Source organism: Pleurodeles waltl, chromosome 7 (assembly GCF_031143425.1).
Source record: "Pleurodeles waltl isolate 20211129_DDA chromosome 7, aPleWal1.hap1.20221129, whole genome shotgun sequence".
NCBI lineage: Eukaryota > Metazoa > Chordata > Amphibia > Caudata > Salamandridae > Pleurodeles > Pleurodeles waltl.
In genome coordinates this window covers 1,475,238,723-1,475,263,689 of record NC_090446.1, presented here as the reverse complement: position 1 = coordinate 1,475,263,689, position 24,967 = coordinate 1,475,238,723, and the positions used below count along the sequence as shown (strand labels likewise).

The 24,967-nt window shown below is 45.9% G+C and overlaps 1 protein-coding gene across 2 annotated transcripts in view; it reads right to left on the bottom strand.

The window, feature by feature from the left end:
• USF2 (upstream transcription factor 2, c-fos interacting) overlaps positions 1 to 24,967 on the bottom strand; it is a 166,894-nt gene that overhangs the window by 42,170 nt on the left and 99,757 nt on the right. For both annotated transcript variants that reach the window (XM_069201187.1, XM_069201188.1), the window contains exon 8: positions 8,587 to 8,681. In XM_069201187.1, coding sequence (XP_069057288.1) covers positions 8,587 to 8,681 — 95 coding nt within the window. The remainder of the gene's footprint in view (positions 1 to 8,586; positions 8,682 to 24,967) is intronic.

Below are 24,967 nucleotides of genomic sequence, written 5' to 3'. Positions count from 1 at the left end.
ACGACTCAAATCTATTTGCCTGGGACCACACAATTTGAGACCCGTTTATGGGTCAAGCACATTAGTTAGGTCGAGTAGATTATTTAAGTTACTCGACCTGCAGGTCTAGTAACATTTTTATGATTTTGAGCCCTGTGAATGGTAAGAAAATTACAGAAATCCCGGTTACTTAAGGTCTTGGTGCTACCTAGGAAGTTATCAGTCACCCAGAAGCATATGCGTCAGATGCTAATGGGAACTTGCTGCATCATCTCCCTCTGGGACCCCCTGCTTGCAGCAGAAAAAGCTTCAAGAAAAAGAGCTCCGTTATTTAGGTAATTCTGCTAGTCAAGGAGCATCATTTTATTCTAGGCTTTGTTTCCAAAGTTAGTTCTCCTTGTTTTATGGGTGAGACTGCCCTGCTCAAAGAACAAACTGAAATGACTCTAGAAATAAGGACCAGAATTGGAAAATCTATTAAAATGATGTTGAAAAGGTATGTTTATGCTACCCTGATTGTGGGCTTTGTTTCAACAGCCACTTCAGCTGGTACTTTCAGTAACACATCCCTGCTCATAGACATCTCTAGCCATAGGTGAAAGCTTAGCTGAGGGGTCAGTGGAGGTACATAAACATAAAAAGATGAGTACAATGGTGCTGGGTCAGTGAGTGTGTATGCCCTCGGGCACATACCAGACTATACATTTTGGCCCCCAGGAAAATGTTTGTGAGTACCAATGCTGTATAATAGGCATTTAAGGATGTTCAGGCTCTTCAGTGTTCCGTAGGTTACAGAAATTTGCATTGGAACACCCTTTGAGAACTTGGAAGTTTTCAAATGAAGTTTGGATTTTTGGTGCATTAAATTAACTTGAGTCAATTTTAAGTTGAAACATTTGGTGTTTGCTATATGGTGGCGATTCAGATTTCTTTAGCAAGCTCATAAGGTGCAGGCAACGAGATCTCTATTACACCCAGTGTCTGACAATTAGCATATCACATTTCCAGGGCACGCCTTGTAGCACAGACAAAGAATCATGAAAAATGCCACTTTTTTTCAAGTCCTCAAAACTGTAGTATTATGGCTATAGCACAAATGTTACCTGGACTATTTGAGTCATTATCCATGTGGAATAAAATACCATACAGTTGGGTGATGGAGGTAACAACTATTCAAGTGATTAATGTAATGTGATCGCCGTTCTTGTAAGAAGCTGGCTCCTTATAGGATATATCAAAATGAGACATATTGTGTAAAGAGTCCAGGGGTTCCTTTACTAGTGGGCATGGGCTTGATCTAGCCATCCCAAGGTGCTCTTTTAGGGGGTAGTGAGGTTGAGCAATTTTAGGCTTATCAGAGAAGTGTTCGACATCTGCAAATACACACAGTCAATAAATGAGAAGGAGAGCTACACCAATTTACAAACAAAATAAGTATCTTTATATATTTTTAGGCACCAGAATCAATACAATGAGGTAAGTACATTTTACAGGCAAAATACTTTCAGGTTTCAAAAGTCCACATTTTTCAGAAGCAGCAATGTTAACCTACAAAGAGAAAAACAAGTACTGCTTTCGGGTATAGTACAGAGACTTACGGGACCAACCTCCTGGACTTAATTTAACTACTGGGCAAGGGCAAGGACCATACCAACAGGACACACCAGGAGAAACTGGGGCGGCTGGGTGCAGAGGTGTAGTACGGTGTTGGGTGCCCAAGGTTAATCAATGGGGATTGGTCCAGTTGCAAAGACGCTGCAGGTTTGGACAGTGTCCAGTTGAGGAGAACCAACAGGTGGGTACACATATTGAGCTGCTCAGGGACACCTTCTGTACTCTTCTTCATGGGCCAGGGGCGACGGTTGCAGAGGTGTCAGTCCACCCCCCCCCCCCAAACCGGGAGCAATTTCAGTTAAGGGGGTCTTCAAGCAGAGGCTGCAGGCGGTGTTGGCGAGTCCACAGTGGGCACATTCAAGGTAGGCTTTGTCTCTGGAGGCAAGGGGGACCATGTTGGCCCCATTGGTCCACTTCAGCCTGGGTACACAGCACAGGTGCTTTCTGTTGTCGGTTTTTTGTGGTGCAGAGTCCTCTCAGGTCTCCTGGGGTGCCTGAAAGATGCAAGGTAACAGTTCTGTTGCGCCACAGGAGTTCCTGGGCCTTTGTTAAAGGCAAGCAGGCAGTCAGTCCTCCCAAGCTTTTAGAGGCACAGCAGCTTGAAGGACGAGTCTACTTTGTCGTAAATCGGTGGGAACAGCAGACAGGCCAGCTTCTTTTCGGGCTTTGCTTTTGCAGCTCGAGTGTCCTTCGTAGGGTCAGCAGGAATCTGATTGAATTTAGGGGCATTTCCGGGAGTGTAGGGTAGTAGCCAATGGGCTACTTAGCCCCTCACTACGCACCCATCTGACCACTTCCTGTGCGAAGTGGATAACTCTGACCGAGGATCCTAAACCTGCCAACACCCAGATGGCAGATTTCCAAATGTTGCATCCACATCAGGCAGCGCACCTTAGGGTTGGGACTGACTTGAGGGGTAGACACATGTAGGAAAGTACCATCTTGCCTGGCATGTTACCCACATTTTCACTTGTATGTATGTTTGTTTTTGCCTGTGTCACTGGGACCCCAGTGCTCATAAAGAACACCGTGTATGTGTTCCCTGTGTGGTGCCTAACTATCACTGAGGCTCTGCTAACCAGAACATAAGTGTTTATGCTCTCTCTGCTTTTAAAATTGTCACTGCAGGCTAGTGACGAATTTTACCAATTCTGATTGGCACACTGGAACACCCTTATAATTCCCTAGTATATGGTACCTAGGTACCCAGGGTATTGGGGTTCCAGGAGATCCCTATGGGCTGCAGCATTTCTTTTGCCACCCATAGAGAGCTCAGACAATTCTTACACAGGAATGCCACTGCAGCCTGAGTGAAATAACATCCACGTTATTTCACAGCCATTTTACACTGTACTTAAGTAACTTATAAGTCACCTATATGTCTAACCCTCACTTAGTGAAGGTTAGGTGCAAAGTTACTAAGTGCGAGGGCACCCTGGCACTAGCCAAGGTGCCCATACATTGTTCAGGGCAATTTCCCCAGACTTTGTGAGTGTGGGACACCATTACACGTGTGAACTACATATAGGTCAATACCTATATGTAGCGTCACAATGGTAACTCCGAACATGGCCATAACATTTCTAGGATCATGGAATTGTCACCCCAATAACATTATGGTTTTGGGGTGACAATTCCATGCATCCCTGGGGCTCCAGCATAGAGCCCGGGTACTGGCAAACTAAGTCTCTGTGTTTTTTTCTGCAGCTACCGCTGCTTCCAACCCTAAGACAGGTTTCTGCACCCCTGGGGCCTGGGCAGCACAGCCCCAGGAAGGCAGAACAAAGGATTTACTCTGACAGAGGGTGTTACACCCTCTCCCTTTGGAAAAAGGTGTTAAGGGCCTGAGAGGAGTAGCCTCTCCTGGCCTCTGGAAATGCCTTGCATAAGCCAGTCTACACCGGTTCAGGGATCTTCCAGCCCTGCTCTGGCGTGAAACTGGACAAAGGAAAGGAGAGTGACCACTCCCCTAACCAGCACCTCCCCAGGGGAGGTGCCCAGAGCTCTTCCAGTGTGTCCCAGACCTCTGCCATCTTGAATACAGAGGTGTGAGGGCACAATGGAGACCACCGAGTGGCCAGTGCCAGCCAGTGTTGCCAGATTGGGCTATTTCCCGCACAAACGGGCGACATTTTCCCCATTTGTGCGAGAAAATAGTCAACTGGCGGGAGGCTATTTTTTGGGCTTCTTTTTTATTGTTGTGCAGATTTTTTTTTCCTCGGGAGGCGCCTCCGCTCCAGTGCAAGTTCATTGCCATCATGGTCTATGAACTTGCACTTTGGACGCGTCACTCCGACTCGTCCGTCACTGTCTCTGACGGTCACGAGTCTGAGTGTGCGCCTGCGCAGCAGCACAGCGCGCCGCCGCGCTGAGTTGACTGACAGACAGCCACACACTGAGTCTGCCTGCCTCTGCGGCAGCGCGCCGCAGGCTGCGCAGCACAGTGGCGGCTGCGGCCTGTGTAAGCCAGGCAGAGCTGCGCACAGTGAAGTTGTTGGGTGGGTGGGATCACATCGACAGTTCACGTCACGTCATGTCACTGCATCACTCACTCTCCTATGCGAGTGAGAGTCAGTCGGTGTCGTGACTCATGACTGACGGTAAATCGTCGCATGAAAATTGTTGTTGAGGCAGAGAGTCAATCTAGGAGCGCGCAAAAGCGCTACCAATTGACGCCCCTGCAAAAAATTATTGGCCTGCCCCGCAGCATTATTTAAAATGCTGGCTGCGACGCGCTGTCTCTCACTGGCTGTACACGTGCCACGTGGTGGTGTCTTGTGTGTGTGGGTGGCTCTTCTCTTGGCGCCGTGAGCCTCAGCCTGCACATGTGTGGTGGTGGGCCCCCTGGAAAAGTCTCTTCCTGAACTGACCGCAGCCCCAGAATGCGACTGCGAGATTGGGGCCCGAGATACCCCCCTGGCCCCTTCCTGTTGTGTAGGTGCTACCTATGGCCCCTACCTACAATGATGTGCAGCCGGTTGGTGCGCAGCTGCGGAAGACAAGGTAAGTGTACTTCAACTTGTGCCTTTGTGACTTGTGAGTAGTTGTATTCCTTATTTTTAATATTCAGGGGCTAATTGTTTATTGAGAGTGCATAGGATGTAAAGCATGGCAGGATTGAATAAGAATGAGTGGCATAGCCAGTGCTTAATTTGTAAATAAAAACGTGCCGGTGTCCAAAGCTCTCCTCTTAAACATGCGACTACTGCAATTAAATGTGCAAACACGGAATACTAGGGCAGCGTAATCCTGAAGCCATGTTGGGCCTCTTTAGTCCTTTTTAAGTCAGTCCCTGCCATTTCACCTCACCCCTGCAGCTTTCTGCTCTCTCCCTTTCTGACGCTTTTTTCCTTTTTTGCATTCCTCAGTCTTTCCCATTTGTGTCTTTTGCTCGCAGTAAATGCTTGAGGCAGGAAAAAAAAGAGTGCCGTCCATCAAAAATAAGTGCCGGTGCTCCGCACAGGAAACAACAAGCACAAATTAAGCACTGGATGGAATCACATGAAGGTTGGGGATGACAAAGAGTTATTGTTTTCGACTCGTAATGCAAGGGGGTTACCAGCTGAGTTGTGCAGTGCGTGCTTTGCAGGGCAGTGAAATAAAAATAAATCATTCAGTTTGGGTATTACTTAAACCATTTTATCTGAAACCTTTTTGCATGTTTGGTAGCAGTCTATCTTATACGGCCAGTAATGCAAGTTTAACCTAATGACTTACATTTGCACAACACACAATTCTCCATTGCAGCAACAAAGATTTAATTCTGTGGCTGTTTGGTTACACACAGACCTTTCAGTGCATTAACTAATAGAGGTTTCCTAATATACAGTGATTAACTTAACTTTTTTATTTTTTAGTTTAAGGCATGCATTGCATGCAGCATCAGTGTTGCGATACTTTTTTTAATGCACTTTGAGCTGTGTGCTCAGCTGATTTATTCATTTATTTCACTCCAGTTGCAGGCAGTGCAAGCACAAATGTGGTCTCATTGGCTGAGCTAAGCGAAATGAGAGTACATGGTCAGTGCTCAGCCTCACTGCATGGTTCTGTTCGTGATCTTAGTGCCTAAATTATTTACATCACTTCTTGTCATGCTCTGCTCAGCGTAGCCATTGCTTGTATTTGACACAAAACACTCGCCTTTACAAGTAATTTAAGTTTAAGTTCACAGAGTTTGGGTCACTGTATTCTGGCCTCTGGTAGGAAATGTTTGCTTCAGCCTACGATTGCATTATTTCAGTGTTTAAAGTTTGGGCTACTTTTTGGGCTGGAACCAGTTCATTTGGGCCTACTTTGGGCTTTAGAAGGCTTTTAAAAACCAGCAACCCTGGTGCCAGCAGGTGACGTCAGAGACCCCTCCTGATAGGTACTTACCTCTATGTAGCCAATCCTCCTCTGAGGGCTATTTAGGGTCTCTCCTGTGGGTTTCTCGTCAGATAACGAATGCAAGAGCTCACCAGAGTCCCTCTGCACTTCTCTCTTTGACTTCTGCCAAGGATCGACCGCTGACTGCTCCAGGACGCCTGCAAAACCGCAACAAAGGAGCAAGAAGACTACTAGCAACATTGTTGCGCCTCATCCTGCCAGCTTTCTCAACTGTTTCCTGGGGGTGCATGCTCTGAGGACTGTCTGCCTTCACCCTGCACTGGAAGGCACGAAGAAATCTCCTGTGGGTCGATGGAATCTTCCCCCTGCCAACGCAGGCACCAAACTTCTGCACCACCGGTCCTCTGGGTCCCCTCTCATCTTGAGGAGCGTGGTCCCTGGAACACAGGAGCTGGATCCAAGTGTCCCCGACAGTCCAGTGGCCCTTGTGTCCAAATTTGGTGGAGGTAAGTCCTTGCCTCCCTACGCCAGACAGTAATCCTGTGTACTGTCTGAACTGCAGCTGCTAGGAATTCTGTGCACTTTTGCAAGACTTCCTTCATGCACAGAATAGCCCAGGTCCCCAGCATTCCGTTCTGCATTGCCCAACTCGCAGAGTTGGACTCCGACTTCGTGGGACCCCCTTTTGTTGGGCTCAGACAACCGAGGTGCTCAGATCTTCTGAACGCCTGTTCAGGTGCTTCTGCGGGTGCTGCCTGGTTCTGTGTGGGCTCTGTGTGGCTGACGCCCCCTCTGTCTCCTCCTCCAAGGGGCCACCTCCTGGTCCTTCCTGGGCCCTGGCAGCACCCAAAACCTTCAACCGCGACTATTGCAGCTAGCAAGGCTGGTTTGCGGTCTTTCTGTGTGGAAACAACTCTGCATCCTCCAGCACGTCGTGGGACATCTTCTGACCAAAGGAGAAGTTCCTGGCACCTTCCGTTGTGGCAGAATCTTTGGCTTCTTCCACCCGGAGGCAGCCCTTTTGCACCTTCATCCGGGGTTTAGTAGGCTTCTGCCCTCCCTGGACACTTGCGTGACTCTTGGACTTGGTCCCCTTCCTTTGCAGGTCCTCAGGTCCAGGAATCCGTCTTTAGTGCTTTGCAGTCAGTTGTTGTCTTTGCAGAATCCCCTATCTCGACTTTACTGTCTTTCTGGGGTAGTAGGGTAACTTTACTCCTACTTTTCAGGGTCTTGGGGTGGGGTATCTTGGACACCCTTAGTGTTTTCTTACACTCCCAGCAACCCTCTACACACTACACTAGGCCTGGGGTCCATTCGTGGTTGGCATTCCACTTTTGGAGTATATGGTTTGTGTTGCCCCTAGGCCTATTGTCTCCTATTGCATTCTATTGTGTTCTACAGTGTTTGCACTACTTTTCTAACTGTTTACTTACCTGATTTTGGTTTGTGTGAATATTTTGAGTATATTACTTACCTCCTAAGGGAGTATATCCTCGGAGATACTTTTGGCATATTGTCACTAAAATAAAGTACCTTTATTTTTAGTAACTCTGAGTATTGTGTTTTCTTATGATATAGTGCTAAGTGATACACGTGGTACAGTAGGAGCTTTGCATGTCTCCTAGTTCAGCCTAAGCTGCTCTGCTATAGCTACCTCTATCAGCCTAAGCTGCTAGAACGCTACTTATCTACAAATAAGGGATAACTGGACCTGGCACAAGGCGTAAGTACCACTGGGTACCCACTATAAGCCAGGACAGCCTCCTACAACACACCATTCTGAATACTACATTTACCGCATGTCCAGGTGCCAAACGGGCTCTGGGGCAGGGTTGGTCAGCATCTCTCCTTTGAGTGAAACCAGATCTGCATAACAATGGGAACTTACTTGCTGCATCATTACTTTTTATTTTATTTTTTTGGTAATCAAATGTGAAATTGACTGTCACCATACATTTTAAATTGTTATTGATGTTGAATTCACCTTAAGCAGTCAAAGGAAAACATCAGTATCCCGAATTACTTAAGCATGCCACAGAATTAAGTGACATTGTGTATTATGATTTCTTGGCTTAAGATCAACTCTCTAGCATGCTGAACCAGAAATTCAAGCCCATTGTTCCAGCTGTTTCAACAGAATGTATGCTTCACTATATCAAAAGCAACTGCAAGTCAACAAGAATGAGGACTACAGCTTGGCTAGTGACATAAGATACTCTAATGTTCTGCCACCCTTAGGGGTGGGACTGGCCTGAGTGGTAGACACACCAGTCTGAATACTACATTTACTGCCTGTCCAGGTGCCAAACGGGCTCTGGGGTAGGGGTGGTCAGCATCTCTCTTTTTAATGAAACAAGATCTGCATACCAAGGGCGGTGGGCTTCAATTGTATAGCTTTAGGGAAAGAGAACTGGCACTGGGGACCAGTTTAGCAGGAAGCCAGTGCACTTACAGAAAAAATTGCAACATGTACCAGTCAAAAAGTGGGGGTGACCATGTCAAAAAGGGGCACTTTTGTACAGTTCTTAACTTGTCTACCATAAAAATGTGACAAGTGTCAAAATGAGTAGGGCTACACTTTTTGCAACAGTTTGCTGAAACTTATGTATTTCATGTGCAGCACTATTATTTAGAAAACAAGAGTCAAATTAAACTGCATCATCTTACCGCCCCCGTCTTGGTATTGTCTATGTTGCAATCTGGAATGATTTTAGAGAGCTGGACAATCCAGTTGTTTATCTTGTCCCTTCTTCTCCTCTCCACTATGCAAAAAAAGGAAATGTTTCAATTAGATTGGGTATTAGCATTACCATTTTCTTGCAAACAGTCCTTTCCTTACAACGTGCTTAGAGCATATAACAATTTCCTTACTTTGAAACATGTGTGGTTTTAAACCCAGTTCAAGTTTATTAAAAAACATTTGGCTGAAAATCCCATATGAATAAGCCCCCCCTCCCCCCAAACACACACACAGAAAAAAAACATAAAACGGTACAAGTGGACTGTGCTCACATAGTTCCCCACGAGGCTTACAGGACCCTTTGTATGAAAGATCATGAGTAGGAAGGGATAACTGCACTGAATGTTTGGGCAGTGCAGGATGCTCAGGTCATTCTTGGATTTCTTAATAAGGTTTGTATGACAGAAAACCGAATGCTATTAGAACAAATCGCTTTATAACGTAAGCGTTGTAACGAAAATACCTTTACAACAAAAGGCTTTTACGTCAAGATGTTTTTTACAATGAATATGCCTTTGGAACGATAGACTTTACGACGAAATGTAAGTCTTAACAAGTATAAACACACACACATATTTATACATACATATACACACACATCTTTAAACCATGAACCCATGAACTTAAAAAATTTAAAAAATCCTTTCCACCCACAACAAAAAAAAAAAGTTACCTTACCACCCAAAAACTCACACCCACCCTAAACCCTAAAATATCTTACCACCCAAAAACGTATACCCACTCTAAACCCGAAAATTTCCCTTACCACCCAAAAACCTATACCCACCCTAAACGCTAAAAATCCCCTTACCAATGAAAAACCTATATCCACCCTAAATCCTAAAAATTCCCTTATCACCCAAATCCTATACCCACCCTAAACATTCCCCTACCACACAAAAACCCATATCCACCTAAAAACTGTAAATAATATAAACATATATTTGTCTATCTTGACTAGATGTGCTAAAGCACTGCAGCAAATAGGAGCTCCAACTTCCAAATCTCCAGCAACATTGCAAATATACCCATTGTTTGAGACATGCCACACTATCCTGGCTAAAATATTGTTTCACCTTAAAAGATGCTGGCATGGGCAGTAGATATGAAACTACTAGCCAGGACTCTGTGACAACTCACTCGTCCTACTCACGCTAGTAATTCCCAAAGAGTAAAACAGGCTTTGACAATGTTCCTTGCCCTCAGAGATCTTGCTGGATCTTTCCGAAATGAGCTGAGAACAGATATGGCTGAATATTTCTGGAATACCACAAACTAGTATCTAGCCCAAGCAAGTTAGAGGCCTACATTAAGAGGGTTTGTATGTCCAAATCCTGTGACATTTTAAAAAACACATTGTAGGAAAGGGCCTCTATGCGACATGGTTAATCCTCCGTTTTTGCCTAGTATCTGATGTGATTTTGACTGAGTGCACTGGGTTCCTGCTAACCAGGTCTCCAGTGCCAAATCCGTTTCCCAAAACTGCAGTTGTTTCTCCAATTGGCCAAACTTTTAGCACCCTCTGTAAGTCCCTAGTAAATGGCCCCCCGACACCTAGGGTACTAAAGAGGATCTCTAAGGGCTGCAGCACAAATTGTGCCACCTTAAGTGACCCCTCACCAAGCACATGACCGGCTGCCATTACAGGCTGCGTGTCTTGGTGCAGACAAAATTGAAAACACAACATGCCACACAGCCTGTGTACCATGTCCCCTAACACTGCAAGCAAAATATGCAAGACACCTCTCTAGCAGGCCTTACTGCCCTAAGGCAGGCCGTGTTATATTACATGAGAGGGCATATCAGCACGAACAGATAAGCCCCTCCTATGTCTTTTTCGATTCCCAGGCATAGTAAGTTCCCCAGTTACATGATGGCTTCACTGAAGATAGGGATGTTTGGTATCAGACATCTTGTATTGGTGAGCCCACACTGATACCAGTGTTGGATTTAGCAATGCATACACCCAGAGGGCATCTTAGAGGTGCCTACTGAAACCTTACCAGCCTCTGGTGCTTGCTAACCAGTTTCTTCTACTCTGCCACCAGCGACACCGTTCAGGAGATTTCCCCTCCCCCCCCCCCCCCCCAAAGGTGCGAGCCTTCTGCTCTCGGGAGACCCAGAACAAAAGCCTGCCTGCAAAGAGTGTAACACCACCTCCCACAGAATGACCAGCTGATTAGCCTTCCTAGGGTGGCAAGCCTCAAAGGGCTGCCGCCTCAAATGCAAATCTGGCTCCCCTCACAGGAGAGGAAGCCCCCCCCCCCCCCCCCAACACCCCCCCATCCACAGCCCATTTGGCACCTGAACAGGCAGGAAAATTAGGTAGTCAGGTAGGCGTACCACCCCCAGGTTAGCACCACCCCTAAGGTGGACTACTGTGAGATGGACATGACTTTTCTGGAGTAGCCATCTTTGTGATGGCATACTTACGAATTCTGGAACAGGGTTATGCACACTTGCCACAGGAAGTGGTCATACAAGGGGCATTGTGACCCAAGGGTCAGTAGCCCTTTGGCTATTCCACTTCACACCCATAAAATATCTATACTAAGTATGGCACCAGAGAAGCAGATCCTGATGACCTTAGAAGACCAAAGACACAGAAGAGCCACGAAATCAGAAGAGAATCAACTGACCTGGTACCAACCCTGCTGGCCTGTCTGCATCCCCAGTCGAAAATGTTCCCCAAAGTCAACTCGTCTGTGACTTAAGAAACCCGGGAGGACGGACTTCCTTCAATAAAAACTCAAGACCTCCTGTGAACGGTCGACCTGTTCTTCAGCAAACTCCAAAAGAAGGGTCTCTGAAGCCTCTGGAACCACCAAAACCCGACAACCGTAAATCACCACTGCACCCACAGTCTCCAGCACGAGTTGAAGTGGATTGCCAGTGGCAAACAGGTTCCCCAGCCCTCCAGAGTCTGAGTCCATTGTTGCGTCACCCCTACTGGACTCTGACAACTGCAGCCTCCGCACACAGTCCCCCTACACTGCGACAGCTCCAGTAAAGAGAGCTCGACACCTCTGCACCCGTCGTCCGTGAGCCGGAAGAAGAGGTCTGAAAGGACCTACCTGTACCAGAGTATCGTGAGGCCTGAGCGTGCATCCTCTTTCCGCAGTGACCGATCTCCATAGGAACGCACTGGGCATCAGATGCAGTTTTGAACTCTGCACCCGGTCCCTGAGGGTGTACTGTGAGTGCTGCCTTGGAACTTGCCCACTTCTCACCCTTACTCTAGGAGATTGGTGTTTTAAGTCGCTGTACTGTTTGCAGAACTTGTTTTTCCTCCTATAGGACAACATTGCAGTGTGTCCACTTTTTAAAGTGAAAGGAATTTGGTGTCGCTGAGGGAGGTAAAATTTAACCAGTAGGATAGCTAAGTGGGTTTTACACTCGCTGTACAGATGTTTCAGTTGTAACCTTCAAGTCAAGGGTTGAGTCCCTAGAGGGATTTTGACTTGAAGGTTACAACTAAAGCATCTGTACAGCGAGCGTGGAACCCACTTATCTATCCTACTGACTAGATTCTACCATCCTCTTTGACACCTTGAGCAAGCACATAAGTTAATAGGTTGTTGAATCCAAATTATCTGTGCAGCTGCTTAAGCAACTAGTTTTTGATGGACAAGCTAACACAACACGCCATTTCCTCTATGTAAGTTTGTTTTGCATACCGCAAAGCTGCTTGGCTGTTACAAAGTTCGGCAAAACATTTTAATTGTCATTGGTAATAATGAGTCTTTATTGCTAAACCAACTTCGTTGGGTTGTTAATACTAAGCCCTTGTCTCAAAATGTTCTTCTCCAAAATCAAAATAATGTACATTTACATAGGTACAAAGCTACTAAACCGACTAACGATGTGCCAGAAATAAAGATAATATGTATAGTAGAATGTCTGACAAACTATATGTGCAGGTTCATCTTGTGTTACTGGAGATGGAAGGTGAGACTGTGAGGGAAATGTAACATTACGTGGAATTTAGATTCATTCTGCTGCAGCTATGGGCTCAGAAATAAAAAACAAAGGTGGCGGATGTTCCCCCAGAAACAGACTGTAAATCTGACTTTTTCTGACTCTCGCTAAGGTGGCAGAGCTTGTGTACCTTAAGGACATCGTATTCAGCAGTGTGGGAAAGGGAGGGCAGGGCAACTTTCTGGGCTTGTTTGTACTTCTGAAGTGGATACAAGGCTACTGGAATTATGTGGTAGAAAGGACCAAATTATGGGGCAGAGCTAACCAATTTATGTGGCAAGAAAAGTCTAGTTATGCGTTTACAACTCCAATAGCTGTAATTCAAACAAACGCAAAACCTACTCCATTGCAAATGCTCGTTATAAACTGGTATGGATCTCCTTCTCGAGTATCGTGACAGATGTATTGACTATTGTGTGTATTTGTGGATGTCTTGCACTCCTCTGTGTTAAGCCTATCAAATTTTATAAAGATTATGAAACACTTCTTGCCCATGCCTCATTAAAGTCCATTATTAGGCAATTGATGTGGGACATATCTATTGCACTTTGCAGGAAATTCTTCTGATCACCTCACTTAAGCTGGGCAAAGACCCTCCTCTCCCTCAAGTTGCGATTCTTACAGGCCATTGTCTTAATGATAACAAAATACTAATAGTTTATACAAGGGAGACCTATGTCTTACAACTGGCGTACAATCTTTGCCCTTATGCACAAAATGAAACCCATAATACTGGCTGCTGCAGTGTTTATCGATGTTGCCAAAACTTTGATTCTTTAGAGTGCCTATGTGTAGGAAGCTGGCTCTGTATATACTATCTCAAAGTGAGAGATATTGTGCACAGAGTCCAGGGGTTCCCCAAGAGGCTTGACAGAGGCAATAATAGATAATACTAATGCTCCATTTGTGGTAGTGTGGTCGAGCTGTTAGGCTTATCAGAGGGTAGTGTTAAGCATTTAGAACCACAAGATTCAGATTGCAGTGAAGTACATTAAAAGTAAGGTACTTTGCATAGGTATAGATAGAACTTTGAATAAAAACAGTAATGTACACAGTTTAGCATAAAATGGCAATAAGCTATTTTAAAAGTGGACACTGCAAAATTCAACAGGGGATTGTCACTCAGATGTTGCGGGCAGGGCACAGGGGGGCTTCTCGGGCCAGCCACAGAGGGCCGCCTGCTGGTCACTGCTGCACCAGTGGTTGGATCCTCACGGGCCTGGGGGTTGCGGGTGAGGTGCTTCTTCCAGGCATCGGGTTTCTTTTCACCGGGCAGTCGCGGTCAGGGAGTTCCTCGGGATTCCCTCTGCAGGCATAGTTGTGGGGGTGCAGAGGGGTTGGCTTAGGGTGGACACATCAGAGTCGCTTGGGGGTCCTCTCTGCAGCGTTGGTTTCACTGGACATGGGCCAGGGGTGTCGGGTGTAGAGTGGTGGGGACTCGGGCTTCTGGAGTGAGGTGAGAGTCCCTTTAAAGATGGTTTCTTCTTGTTGCTTTAGACAGGGCCGCTGTCTGCAGGAGTTTCTTAGTCCTTTGTAGTTGCAGGGCAGTCCTCCGAGTCGGCAGAGGTTGCTGGGCCCGTAGGATGCGTCGCTGGTGCAGGTTCTTTGAATCAGCAGACAGGCAGGTAGGGCTGGGGCCAAAGCAGTTGTCTTCCTTCTTCTCTGCCGGGTTTTCAGGTCAGCAGTCCTTGTTAGGTCATCAGGAAGAAAATAAGTTACTTACCTGTAACTGTAGTTCTCCAGTATTGGAATCTTTCATAGATTCACATGCTTGAATCATTCCCCGTCGTCGAGATGGGAGTCCCGGTATAAATTTTCATAAGTAATGTTAAAACATATTGAAGAGAAAAAGGCCCTAGGCCTCTTCAATTTGATAGTCTATCAGAGTCATTTTGTGAAAAGGACCAAACTTGATCCTCCACCAATCAGGCGACAGCACCCTTCAGAACCTCCTGAGAGAAGCTCTAGCACCTCAGATTTTCCACGCACAAGTGCGTATATTACAATGAGTATATGTATTACTAGAAAGAAAGAGGTGAAGTGAGCTTCTCTGGGGAGGTGGGTGGGTCGCATGTGAATCTATGAAAGATTCCAATACTGGAGAACTACAGTTACAGGTAAGGAACTTATTTTCTTACTCCAGTATTGGAACTTTCATAGATTCACATGCTTGAATCAGAGTAGAAAGCAATAAGTATGCACATTGTAAAATGACAACCCTATTAATAAACAGGTTATCTTAGACCACAAAACCTTATCATCATCATGTATAAAGTGATGAAGTATATAAGTGTACTGACATATGTCCCTACATATATATCTATATATAGATATATGAAAATTAGTTACTTACCTGTAACTGCAGTTCTCCAGTATTGGTATCTTTCATAGATTCACATGCTTGAATCATCCCCGTCGTCGAGGTGGGAGCCCCACGGTAAACTTAAATATATAAAAAGCAGCAAGTCAGTAAAAGTAAAACCAGTAGGCCCTAGTAGGCCTCATAGGGTATTTTACAGTCTATCCACTTTGTTTTGTGAAAAGACCCAAACTTGAGTATCAACCAATCAGGATTCAGCCCCTCCCAAACACTCCCAACAGAGGCTGAATTCCCTCAGATTTTCTAGTAGGAGTGTGAAGTTTAATATCTGTATAATAGGGGAGCCTCTGAGGGGAGGAGGGTGGGTTGCATGTGAATCTATGAAAGATACCAATACTGGAGAACTGCAGTTACAGGTAAGTAACTAATTTTCTTCTCCAGTATTGGATCTTTCATAGATTCACATGCTTGAATCAGAGTAACGAGCAGTAATGTTTTCTTACTTACTGAATTACATTGACTGTAATTCCATCGTAATTCTATACGTGATGTGATTCACATTAGTTCAGTTTTAAATATGCACTTACATATAATTATATTTATATTCATAAACATCCGAATATAAGAGCAATAAAAGGTGTGTGGCAAGAAATCCTGACACAATTTATGCTATTATTATGGAGAATACGACACGTTAACACAGTATAGGAAAATGAACCATTAATGACCATACCTCGAGTGTGGTGGTGGGATGTGTAAGAGGCTCACCTTAACGAAATAGATGCCTCAGCACTGCTTGTCCCACTGCTGTATCGACCTGGTTAGTCTCCTCTAGACAGTAATGTCTTGTAAATGTGTGTTGGCTGGACCATGTCACTGCTCTACAGATGCTATGTAGTGGTACACCTGCAAAGAGTGCAGCTGAAGTGGCTACCGATCTTGTAGAGTGGGCTCTCACCCTGGTGTGGAGTGGCTTTCCTGCTTTTGAATGGCACAATTGAATCGCCAGGGCAATCCATCTTGCTAAAGTCTGTTTGGACACCGCGTGTCCCTTCTTTGTTCCGCCGAATGCTACAAATAATTGATCCGACTGGCGGATGGCCTGAGTTTTCTGTAGATAAAACTTTAAACATCTTTTAATATCGAGAGAATGTAATGTTTTTTCCGCCACTGTTTGCGGATTTGGAAAAAAGGTTTTTAAGATGACTGGTTCATTTAAATGAAATGTTGAGGGAACTTTCGGAATGAATTTAGGATTTGTCCGCAGGATGACACCTGAGTTTGTAAACTGGAGGAACGGCTGTTTGATAGTGAACGCCTGAATGTCACTGACTCTTTTTGCCGAAGTAAGAGCTAACAGTAACGCTGTTTTCCATGCGAGGAATTTTAGGTCAGCTTTGTGGATCGGCTCAAAAGGAGCTTTCATGAGCTGCATCAACACAACATTCAATGACCATAGAGGCGGAGGTTTCCTAATTGGCGGGAAGACCCGAAAAAGGCCCTTCATAAATTGTTTGACAATTCTTGTGGAACACAGAGTCTGTCTGGTGATCTGCGGTATCTGGAAATTGCTGCCAGATGTACCCGTATGGAAGAATATGCAAGTCCTGATTTTGCCAGGAGCAGGAGATATGGAAGTATCTGTTCCGGAGTAGAAGATAAAGGATGTATATTTTCCGCTGCACACCAAATACAAAACCGTTTCCATTTAAGTCTATAGGTTTTGTTGGTAGTGTCAGCTCTAGCTTTTGCTAAGATGTCTCTACACTCTGGGGAAATTTTGAGATTTAAGTATTCATTGTGTTCAGGAGCCAAGCCGACAAATGAAGAGACAACGGATGTGGGTGTGTGACTTGTCCCTGGTGCATCGTTAAAAGAGTCGGACTCTGTCTGAGTGGTAGATGTGGTCGTTCGGAGAGCATGAGGAGCTCCGTATACCATATTTGTCTGGGCCATCTGGGAGCTATGAGTAGAAGTCGACACCCCTCCGTCTTCATTTTTCTGATGACTCTCGGAATGAGCGGGATCGGAGGAAAAGCGTAGGCATAAACTCCTGACCATCTCATCGAAAACGCATTCCCCTACGAATCTTTTTGGGGAAGCCAACTTGCGTAGAACTGGCATTTCTTGTTCTCGAGAGTGGCAAATTCGCCTAAGTTTGGTTTGCCCCATAATAGAAACAGGCCATTGAGAGTTTTCTGGTCTAGCTCCCACTCGTGATAAGGAATCACTGTCCTGCTCAGGGTGTCTGCTAGAACATTGATCTGTCCTGGCACATGCTCCGCTTTTAGTGAAATATTGTGTTTGATGGCCCATGTCCAAATTTGTTGGGCTAGCTGCGAGAGTTGTAGGGATCTTGTGCCTCCTTGCTTGTTTAGATAAAACATGCTGGTCATGTTGTCCGTCCGGATTAAGACGCTTGAACATTGTATCTTTGGCAAGAAAGCTTTTAGAGCTAAGTGTATTGCTTTGAGTTCTAGATAATTGATGTGGAGCTGGCTCTCTTGCTGATTCCAGATTCCGCTGATTTGCAGGTCCTGGCAGTGTGCACCCCATCCTTCGAGAGAGGCATCCGTTGTTACTATGTAACTTGGTGTTTGAAGAAGAAAAGACAGCCCTTTTGAGAAATTGGTTGGAGTCGCCCACCACCTCATAGTGTTCTTCATTAGAGGCGTTATGCGAATCTTGTCTTCGAAGGAGCCGTGGACCTGTGTCCATTGTATGTCCAATTGCTCTTGCAGGGGTCGCATATGGAGCCTGCAATCTGGGACTAGCGGAATGCACGATGATATCATTCCGAGCAATGATTTGTAGATGCGGACTGAAACAAACTTTTTTCTGGATAGGTTGTCTGCCAAAGAGGTTAACTTTTGTTTCCTCTCGTGTGATGGGTACGCTTTGCTGCGTACTGTGTCCAAAATTGCTCCCAAGAAACTCAATTCTTGTTTGGGGTATATCTGAGATTTCTGGTAGTTGACTACAAACCCCAGGCTGTGTAACAATTGAAGGCAATAGGAAATATGATTTGTTACTTGGAATTTTGAGGGTGCCTTTATAAGCCAGTCGTCCAGGTAAGGGAAGACCTGGATACCTGACTGGCGAAGATGTGCTGCTACTGGAGCTAACATTTTTGTGAAGATTCTGGGGGCTGATTTGAGACCGAATGGTAGAACCCGGAATTGGAGGTGCATACTTCCTACCCTGAACCTTAAAAATTTGCGATGTTTGCGATATATGGGGATATGAAAATAAGCATCCTGGAGGTCTAGGGATGCCATCCAATCTCCCGTGTTTAAGAGACGCAGGACATCCTGCAACGTTACCATCCTGAACGATTGTTTCTTTAGAATGAAAATGTCACTTACCCAGTGTACATCTGTTCGTGGCATCAGTCGCAGTAGATTCGCATGTTCTGCAATAGCTCGCCATCTTGTGTTGGGCCGTAGTGTTACAAGTTGTTTTTCTTCGAAGAAGTCTTTCGAGTCACGGGACCGAGTGACTCCTCCTTTTGTCTCCATTGCGCATGGGCGTCGACTCCATCTTCGATTGTTTTTCCCCGCAGAGGGTGAGGTAGGAGTTGAATTGTAGTAATAGTGCCCATGCAATGGAGTGACTAAGTATGTACCTATTTAAGGTTGAGATGATACATATATAAATAATTGAAGGTAACTTCCAAACTGCTACAGGCTCCCGGGGAGGCGGGTGGGCACATGCGAATCTACTGCGACTGATGCCACGAACAGATGTACACTGGGTAAGTGACATTTTCAGTTCGATGGCATCTGTCGCTGTAGATACGCATGTTCTGCATAGACTAGTAAGCAGTTATTTCCCCAAAAGCGGTGGATTAGCCTGTAGGAGTGGAAGTAGTTTGAAATAATGTCCTTAATACGGCTTGACCTACTGTGGCTTGTTGTGCGGATAACACGTCTACACAGTAGTGCTTGGTGAATGTGTGAGGCGTAGACCATGTGGCTGCCTTACATATTTCTTGCATTGGGATGTTTCCTAGAAAGGCCATGGTAGCACCTTTCTTTCTGGTTGAGTGTGCCCTTGGTGTAATGGGCAGCTGTCGTTTAGCTTGAAGGTAGCAGATTTGGATGCATTTAACTATCCATCTGGCTATACCTTGTTTTGAAATTGGGTTTCCTGCATGAGGTTTTTGAAATGCAATAAAGAGTTGTTTAGTCTTTCTGATGTTCTTTGTTCTGTCAATGTAATACATCAATGCTCTTTTGACATCTAATGTATGTAGTGCCCTTTCAGCTACGGTATCTGGCTGTGGAAAGAACACTGGAAGTTCCACTGTTTGATTTAGATGGAACGGTGAAATAACCTTTGGCAAAAATTTAGGATTGGTCCTTAGGACGACTTTATTTTTGTGTAGTTGTATAAAAGGTTCCTGTATAGTAAACGCCTGAATCTCGCTTACTCTTCTCAGGGAAGTAATGGCGATGAGAAATGCCACCTTCCAGGTTAGGAACTGTATGTCGCAGGAGTGCATGGGTTCAAAAGGTGGACCCATAAGTCTAGTTAGGACAACATTTAGGTTCCATGAAGGAACAGGTAGTGTTCTTGGTGGTATAATTCTCCTAAGGCCCTCCATGAATGCTTTAATGACTGGTATTTTATATAGGGAAGTTGAATAGGTAGTCTGCAGGTATGCAGATATTGCTGCAAGGTGAATCTTAATGGAAGAGAAAGCTAGGTTAGATTTTTGTAAGTGAAGCAAGTAACCCACTACATGTTCTGGAGTTGTGTGTAATGGTTGTATTTGATTAATATGGCAGTAACAAACAAACCTCTTCCATTTACTTGCATAGCAGTGCCTGGTGGATGGCCTTCTTGCTTGTTTTATGACTTCCATACATTCTTGGGTAAGTTGTAAGTGCCCGAATTCTAGGATTTCAGGAGCCAGATTGCTAGATTCAGCGATGCTGGATCTGGGTGTCTGATCTTTTGGTTGTGCTGTGTCAACAGATCTGGCCTGTTGGGCAATTTGATGCAGGGTACCACTGATAGGTCTAGCAGCGTTGTGTACCAGGGTTGCCTTGCCCAAGTTGGTGCTATCAATATGAGTTTGAGTTTGCTTTGACTGAGTTGGTTTACCAGGTAAGGAAGGAGAGGGAGAGGAGGAAAAGCGTAAGCAAATATCCCTGACCAGTTCATCCATAGGGCATTGCCTTGGGATTGTTTGTGTGGGTACCTGGATGCGAAGTTTTGGCATTTTGCGTTCTCCCTTGTCGCAAACAAGTCTATCTGAGGTGTTCCCCAGAGTTTGAAATAAGTGTTCAGAATTTGGGGGTGAATTTCCCATTCGTGGACCTGTTGGTGATCTCGAGAGAGATTGTCTGCGAGTTGATTTTGTATCCCTGGTATAAACTGTGCAATTAGGCGAATTTGGTTGTGAATTGCCCAATGCCAAATTTTTTGTGCTAGCAGGCTTAACTGCGTGGAGTGCGCCCCTCCCTGCTTGTTTAGATAATACATTGTTGTCATGTTGTCTGTTTTGACGAGAATGTATTTGTGAACTATTATTGGTTGGAAAGCTTTTAGTGCTTGAAAAACTGCTAGAAGTTCTAGGTGATTGATGTGCAGTTTTGTTTGATGTACGTTCCATTGTCCTTGTATGCTGTGTTGATCGAGGTGTGCTCCCCACCCTGTCATGGAAGCATCTGTTGTTATTACGTATTGTGGCACTGGGTCTTGGAAAGGCCGCCCCTTGTTTAAATTTATGTTGTTCCACCACAGAAGCGAGAGGTAAGTTTGGCGGTCTATTAACACCAGATCTAGAAGGTGACCCTGTGCTTGAGACCACTGTGATGCTAGGCATTGTTGTAAGGGCCTCATGTGCAGTCTTGCGTTTGGGACAATGGCTATGCATGATGACATCATGCCTAGGAGTTGTAATACCATCTTTGCCTGTATCTTTTGTGTTGGATACATGCGTTGTATGATGGTGTTGAAATTTTGAATTCTTTGTGGACTTGGAGTGGCTACTCCCTTTGATGTGTCTATTATGGCTCCCAGGTATTGTTGTACCTTGCGTGGCAGAATTTTGGATTTTGTGAAATTGACGGTGAACCCGAGTTTGAAGAGGGTTTGTATGATCTGATTTGTGTGATTTGAGCACTGTATGAACGAATGGGCCTTGATTAGCCAGTCGTCCAAATATGGGAACACATGTATTTGCTGCCTTCTTATGTGTGCAGCGACTACAGCTAGACATTTGGTAAAGACTCTTGGTGCGGTTGTTAATCCGAAAGGCAGTACCTTGAATTGGTAATGTATTCCTTTGAATACAAACCTTAGGTATTTCCTGTGCGATGGGTGTATTGGTATATGGAAATAAGCATCCTTGAGGTCTAAAGTTGCCATGTAGTCGTGTAGTTTTAGCAATGGCAATACTTCTTGTAGTGTGACCATGTGGAAGTGGTCTGATTTGATGAAAGTGTTCACTACTCTGAGGTCTAGGATTGGTCTCAGCGTTTTGTCCTTCTTTGGTATCAGAAAGTACAGTGAGTAAACTCCTGTGTTTATTTGTGTGTCTGGCACTAATTCGATTGCATTCTTTTGCAATAGTGCCTGCACTTCTATCTCCAGGAGATTGGAATGGTGTGTTGTTAAATTTTGTGCTTTTGGTGGTATGTTTGGAGGGAATTGTAGAAATTCTATGCAATAACCATGTTGGATAATTGCTAGAACCCAAGTGTCTGTAGTGATTTCCTCCCATGCTTTGTAATAATGACCTATTCTTCCCCCCACTGGTGTTGTGTGGAGGGGGTGAGTGACATGTGAGTCATTGTTTAGTAGTAGGGGTTTTGGGGCTTTGAAATCTCCCTCTATTTCTAGGGAATTGCCCTCCTCTATATTGTCCCCGAAAACCTCCTCTATACTGTCCCTGGTAAGTGGACGGTGTTGTTTGTGAGGTGCTGGCTTGTGTGCTTTGACCCCGAAACCCCCCTCGAAAGGGCGTTTTACGGAATGTGCTGTAATTCCCTCTGCTCTGCGGGGAGTAGAGTGCGCCCATGGCTTTGGCAGTGTCCGTATCTTTTTTGAGTTTCTCAATCGCTGTGTCCACTTCTGGACCGAACAGTTCTTTTTCATTAAAAGGCATATTGAGAACTGCTTGTTGAATCTCTGGTTTAAATCCAGACGTTCGGAGCCATGCATGCCTTCTGATAGTTACAGATGTATTAATTGTCCGTGCAGCTGTATCTGCAGCGTCCATGGAGGAACGTATCTGGTTGTTGGAGATGGTCTGTCCCTCCTCAACCACTTGTTTTGCCCTATTTTGGAAGTCCTTGGGCAGATGTTCAATGAGATGTTGCATCTCGTCCCAGTGGGCTCTGTCATAGCGCGCAAGTAGTGCCTGGGAGTTCGCGATGCGCCACTGGTTTGCAGCTTGTGCTGCGACTCTCTTACCAGCTGCATCGAACTTGCGGCTTTCTTTATCTGGGGGTGGTGCATCTCCAGATGTGTGAGAGTTGGCCCTTTTCCTAGCTGCTCCTACAACGACAGAGTCTGGTGGCAGCTGTGTAGTGATGAAAACCGGGTCCGTAGGAGGCGGCTTATACTTTTTTTCCACCCTTGGTGTGATTGCCCTACTTTTGACCGGCTCCTTAAATATGTCTTTTGCGTGCCGGAGCATACCAGGGAGCATAGGCAGGCTTTGGTAGGAGCTGTGGGTGGAGGAGAGTGTGTTGAACAAGAAATCATCCTCGACCTGTTCTGAGTGGAGGCTTACGTTATGAAATTGTGCTGCTCTAGCCACCACCTGAGAGTACGCGGTGCTGTCTTCTGGTGGAGATGGCTTTGTAGGGTATGCCTCCGGGCTGTTATCTGACACTGGGGCGTCGTATAGGTCCCATGCGTCCTGATCTTGGTCACCCTGGCTCATGGTGGTGTGAGCTGGGGAGTGAGATGGAGTTTGTGCTGGTGAAACGTTAATCACGGGCGGAGGAGAGGGTGGTGGTGTAACTCTTTTCACCACTTTTGGTTGTGGTGCTTGTTCCGTCTGGAACTCCAACCTTCTCTTTCTCCTAATGGGGGGAAGGGTGCTTATTTTTCCTGTCCCCTGCTGAATGAAGATACGCTTTTGCGTATGGTCCACATCAGTTGCTTGTAGCTCTTCCTCAAACCTATGCTTTTGCATTTGGGAGGTTAGCGAGTGCTCTTCTGTATAAGAGCCTGAAGCTGGGTCGCTTGCAGTTTGTTTCGGCATCGAAACTTTGTCTGCGTGTTTTTTCGGCTCCGAGGTGACTTTTTTCCTTTTCGGGGCCGAAACCTCTCGGCGTCGATCTGTTTTGGTGCCGCTGTCTCGGCGTCGAGCCGTGTCCACACCGGCATCTCGGTGTCGAGGCTTGTCTCCAGCACTTTCTCGGTCCCGAGAAGGCTGCGTGCCGGTGTCTCGACCGGAGTCGGACGATCTCGGCACTGTTTGGGCCTTTTTCAGTGCCGACGGTCGGTCACCGAATTTATGGGTCGAGCCATGGCCTGGTGGCAGTGGCGTCCCCTGGGCCTTGTAAATGTTTCTTTGTGTGGTTTTCGACGTCTTACTCACGGTTTGTGTGTCGTCGAATCCTTCGGAGTCTGAGTCTTGGATCGAGAAGGTACCTTCTTCTTCCTGTTCCTCGAACTCCCGTTGGGCTGTCGGTGCGGACGCCATTTGAAGTCTTCTGGCTCGACGGTCTCGGAGTGTTTTTCGGGACCGGAACGCACGACAGGCCTCGCAGGTGTCTTCGCTGTGCTCAGGTGACAGGCACAGGTTGCAGACCAAGTGTTGGTCTGTGTAAGGGTACTTATTGTGGCATTTGGGGCAGAAACGGAACGGGGTCCGTTCCATCGGCGTTCTTCAGCACGCGGTCGGGCCGACCAGGCCCCGACGGAGGATCGAAAAACTACCCCGAAGGGCACCGGAGCTCTTCGATCTTCGATGCGGTGTGGAATCTAAGTACGCCGATCCCGAACGCAACAATACCGACAAAAATCTTCCGAAATTAACTATTTTTTCCGTTCCGAAACTCGGAGCGACAGGAACACGTCCGAACCCGATGGCGGAAAAAAAACAATCGAAGATGGAGTCGACGCCCATGCGCAATGGAGACAAAAGGAGGAGTCACTCGGTCCCGTGACTCGAAAGACTTCTTCGAAGAAAAACAACTTGTAACACTCCGGCCCAACACCAGATGGCGAGCTATTGCAGAACATGCGTATCTACAGCGACAGATGCCATCGAACACTTGTTTAGTGCTCTCAAGTCCAGGATGGGGCGCCAGTCTCCTGAGGGTTTCTTTAGAAGGAAAAACCGGGAGTAGAATCCTTTGTTCTTTTGAGATAAAGGGACTGGTTCTATTGCTCCTTTTGTTAGCATTATTCTTACTTCCCTGAGAAGTTGGTTCAACCTCGGAGGCGGTGTACCCGATGGAGGGACACTCGGTGGTGTTTGCATGAATTCCAGAGTATGACCTCTGGTCACTACATCTAGTACCCATCTGTCCGATGTTATAGCCTTCCACTTGGGGAAATAAGAATTGATGCGACCTCCGACCTTCAATATTGATTGGGGAGGTGTTGAGATTATCCGCTGGTCATTGCTTTCTGCCTGTATCTCTTCCTCGGGCAGCTCCTCTTCCTCTAGCCGGATGTTTGTAAGCTGCGGCTGGTGGTAATCGATAATGCTGCTGTTGTTGATGGTGCTGATGTCCTGGTCCTGTGGAGGAAGATGGATATTGTGACCTGTATTGTTGGTATCCACCTCGAAAGGAGTAATTACCTCTACCCCTTGCTCCACGAAAAGGTAGTTTTTTATACTGCAGGGTACCTAGGGATTTTGCTGTATCGGTATCCGTCTTGATAGCCTGCAGCATGTCATCGACATGTTTGCCAAACAAACTCTCTCCATCGAAGGGCATGTCGAGAACACGAGTCTGGACTTTTGGTCTGAATGAAGTAGCTTTAAGCCACCCTTGTCTGCGCAGGACTGCTGCTCCAGCTAATTGTCGAAAGCC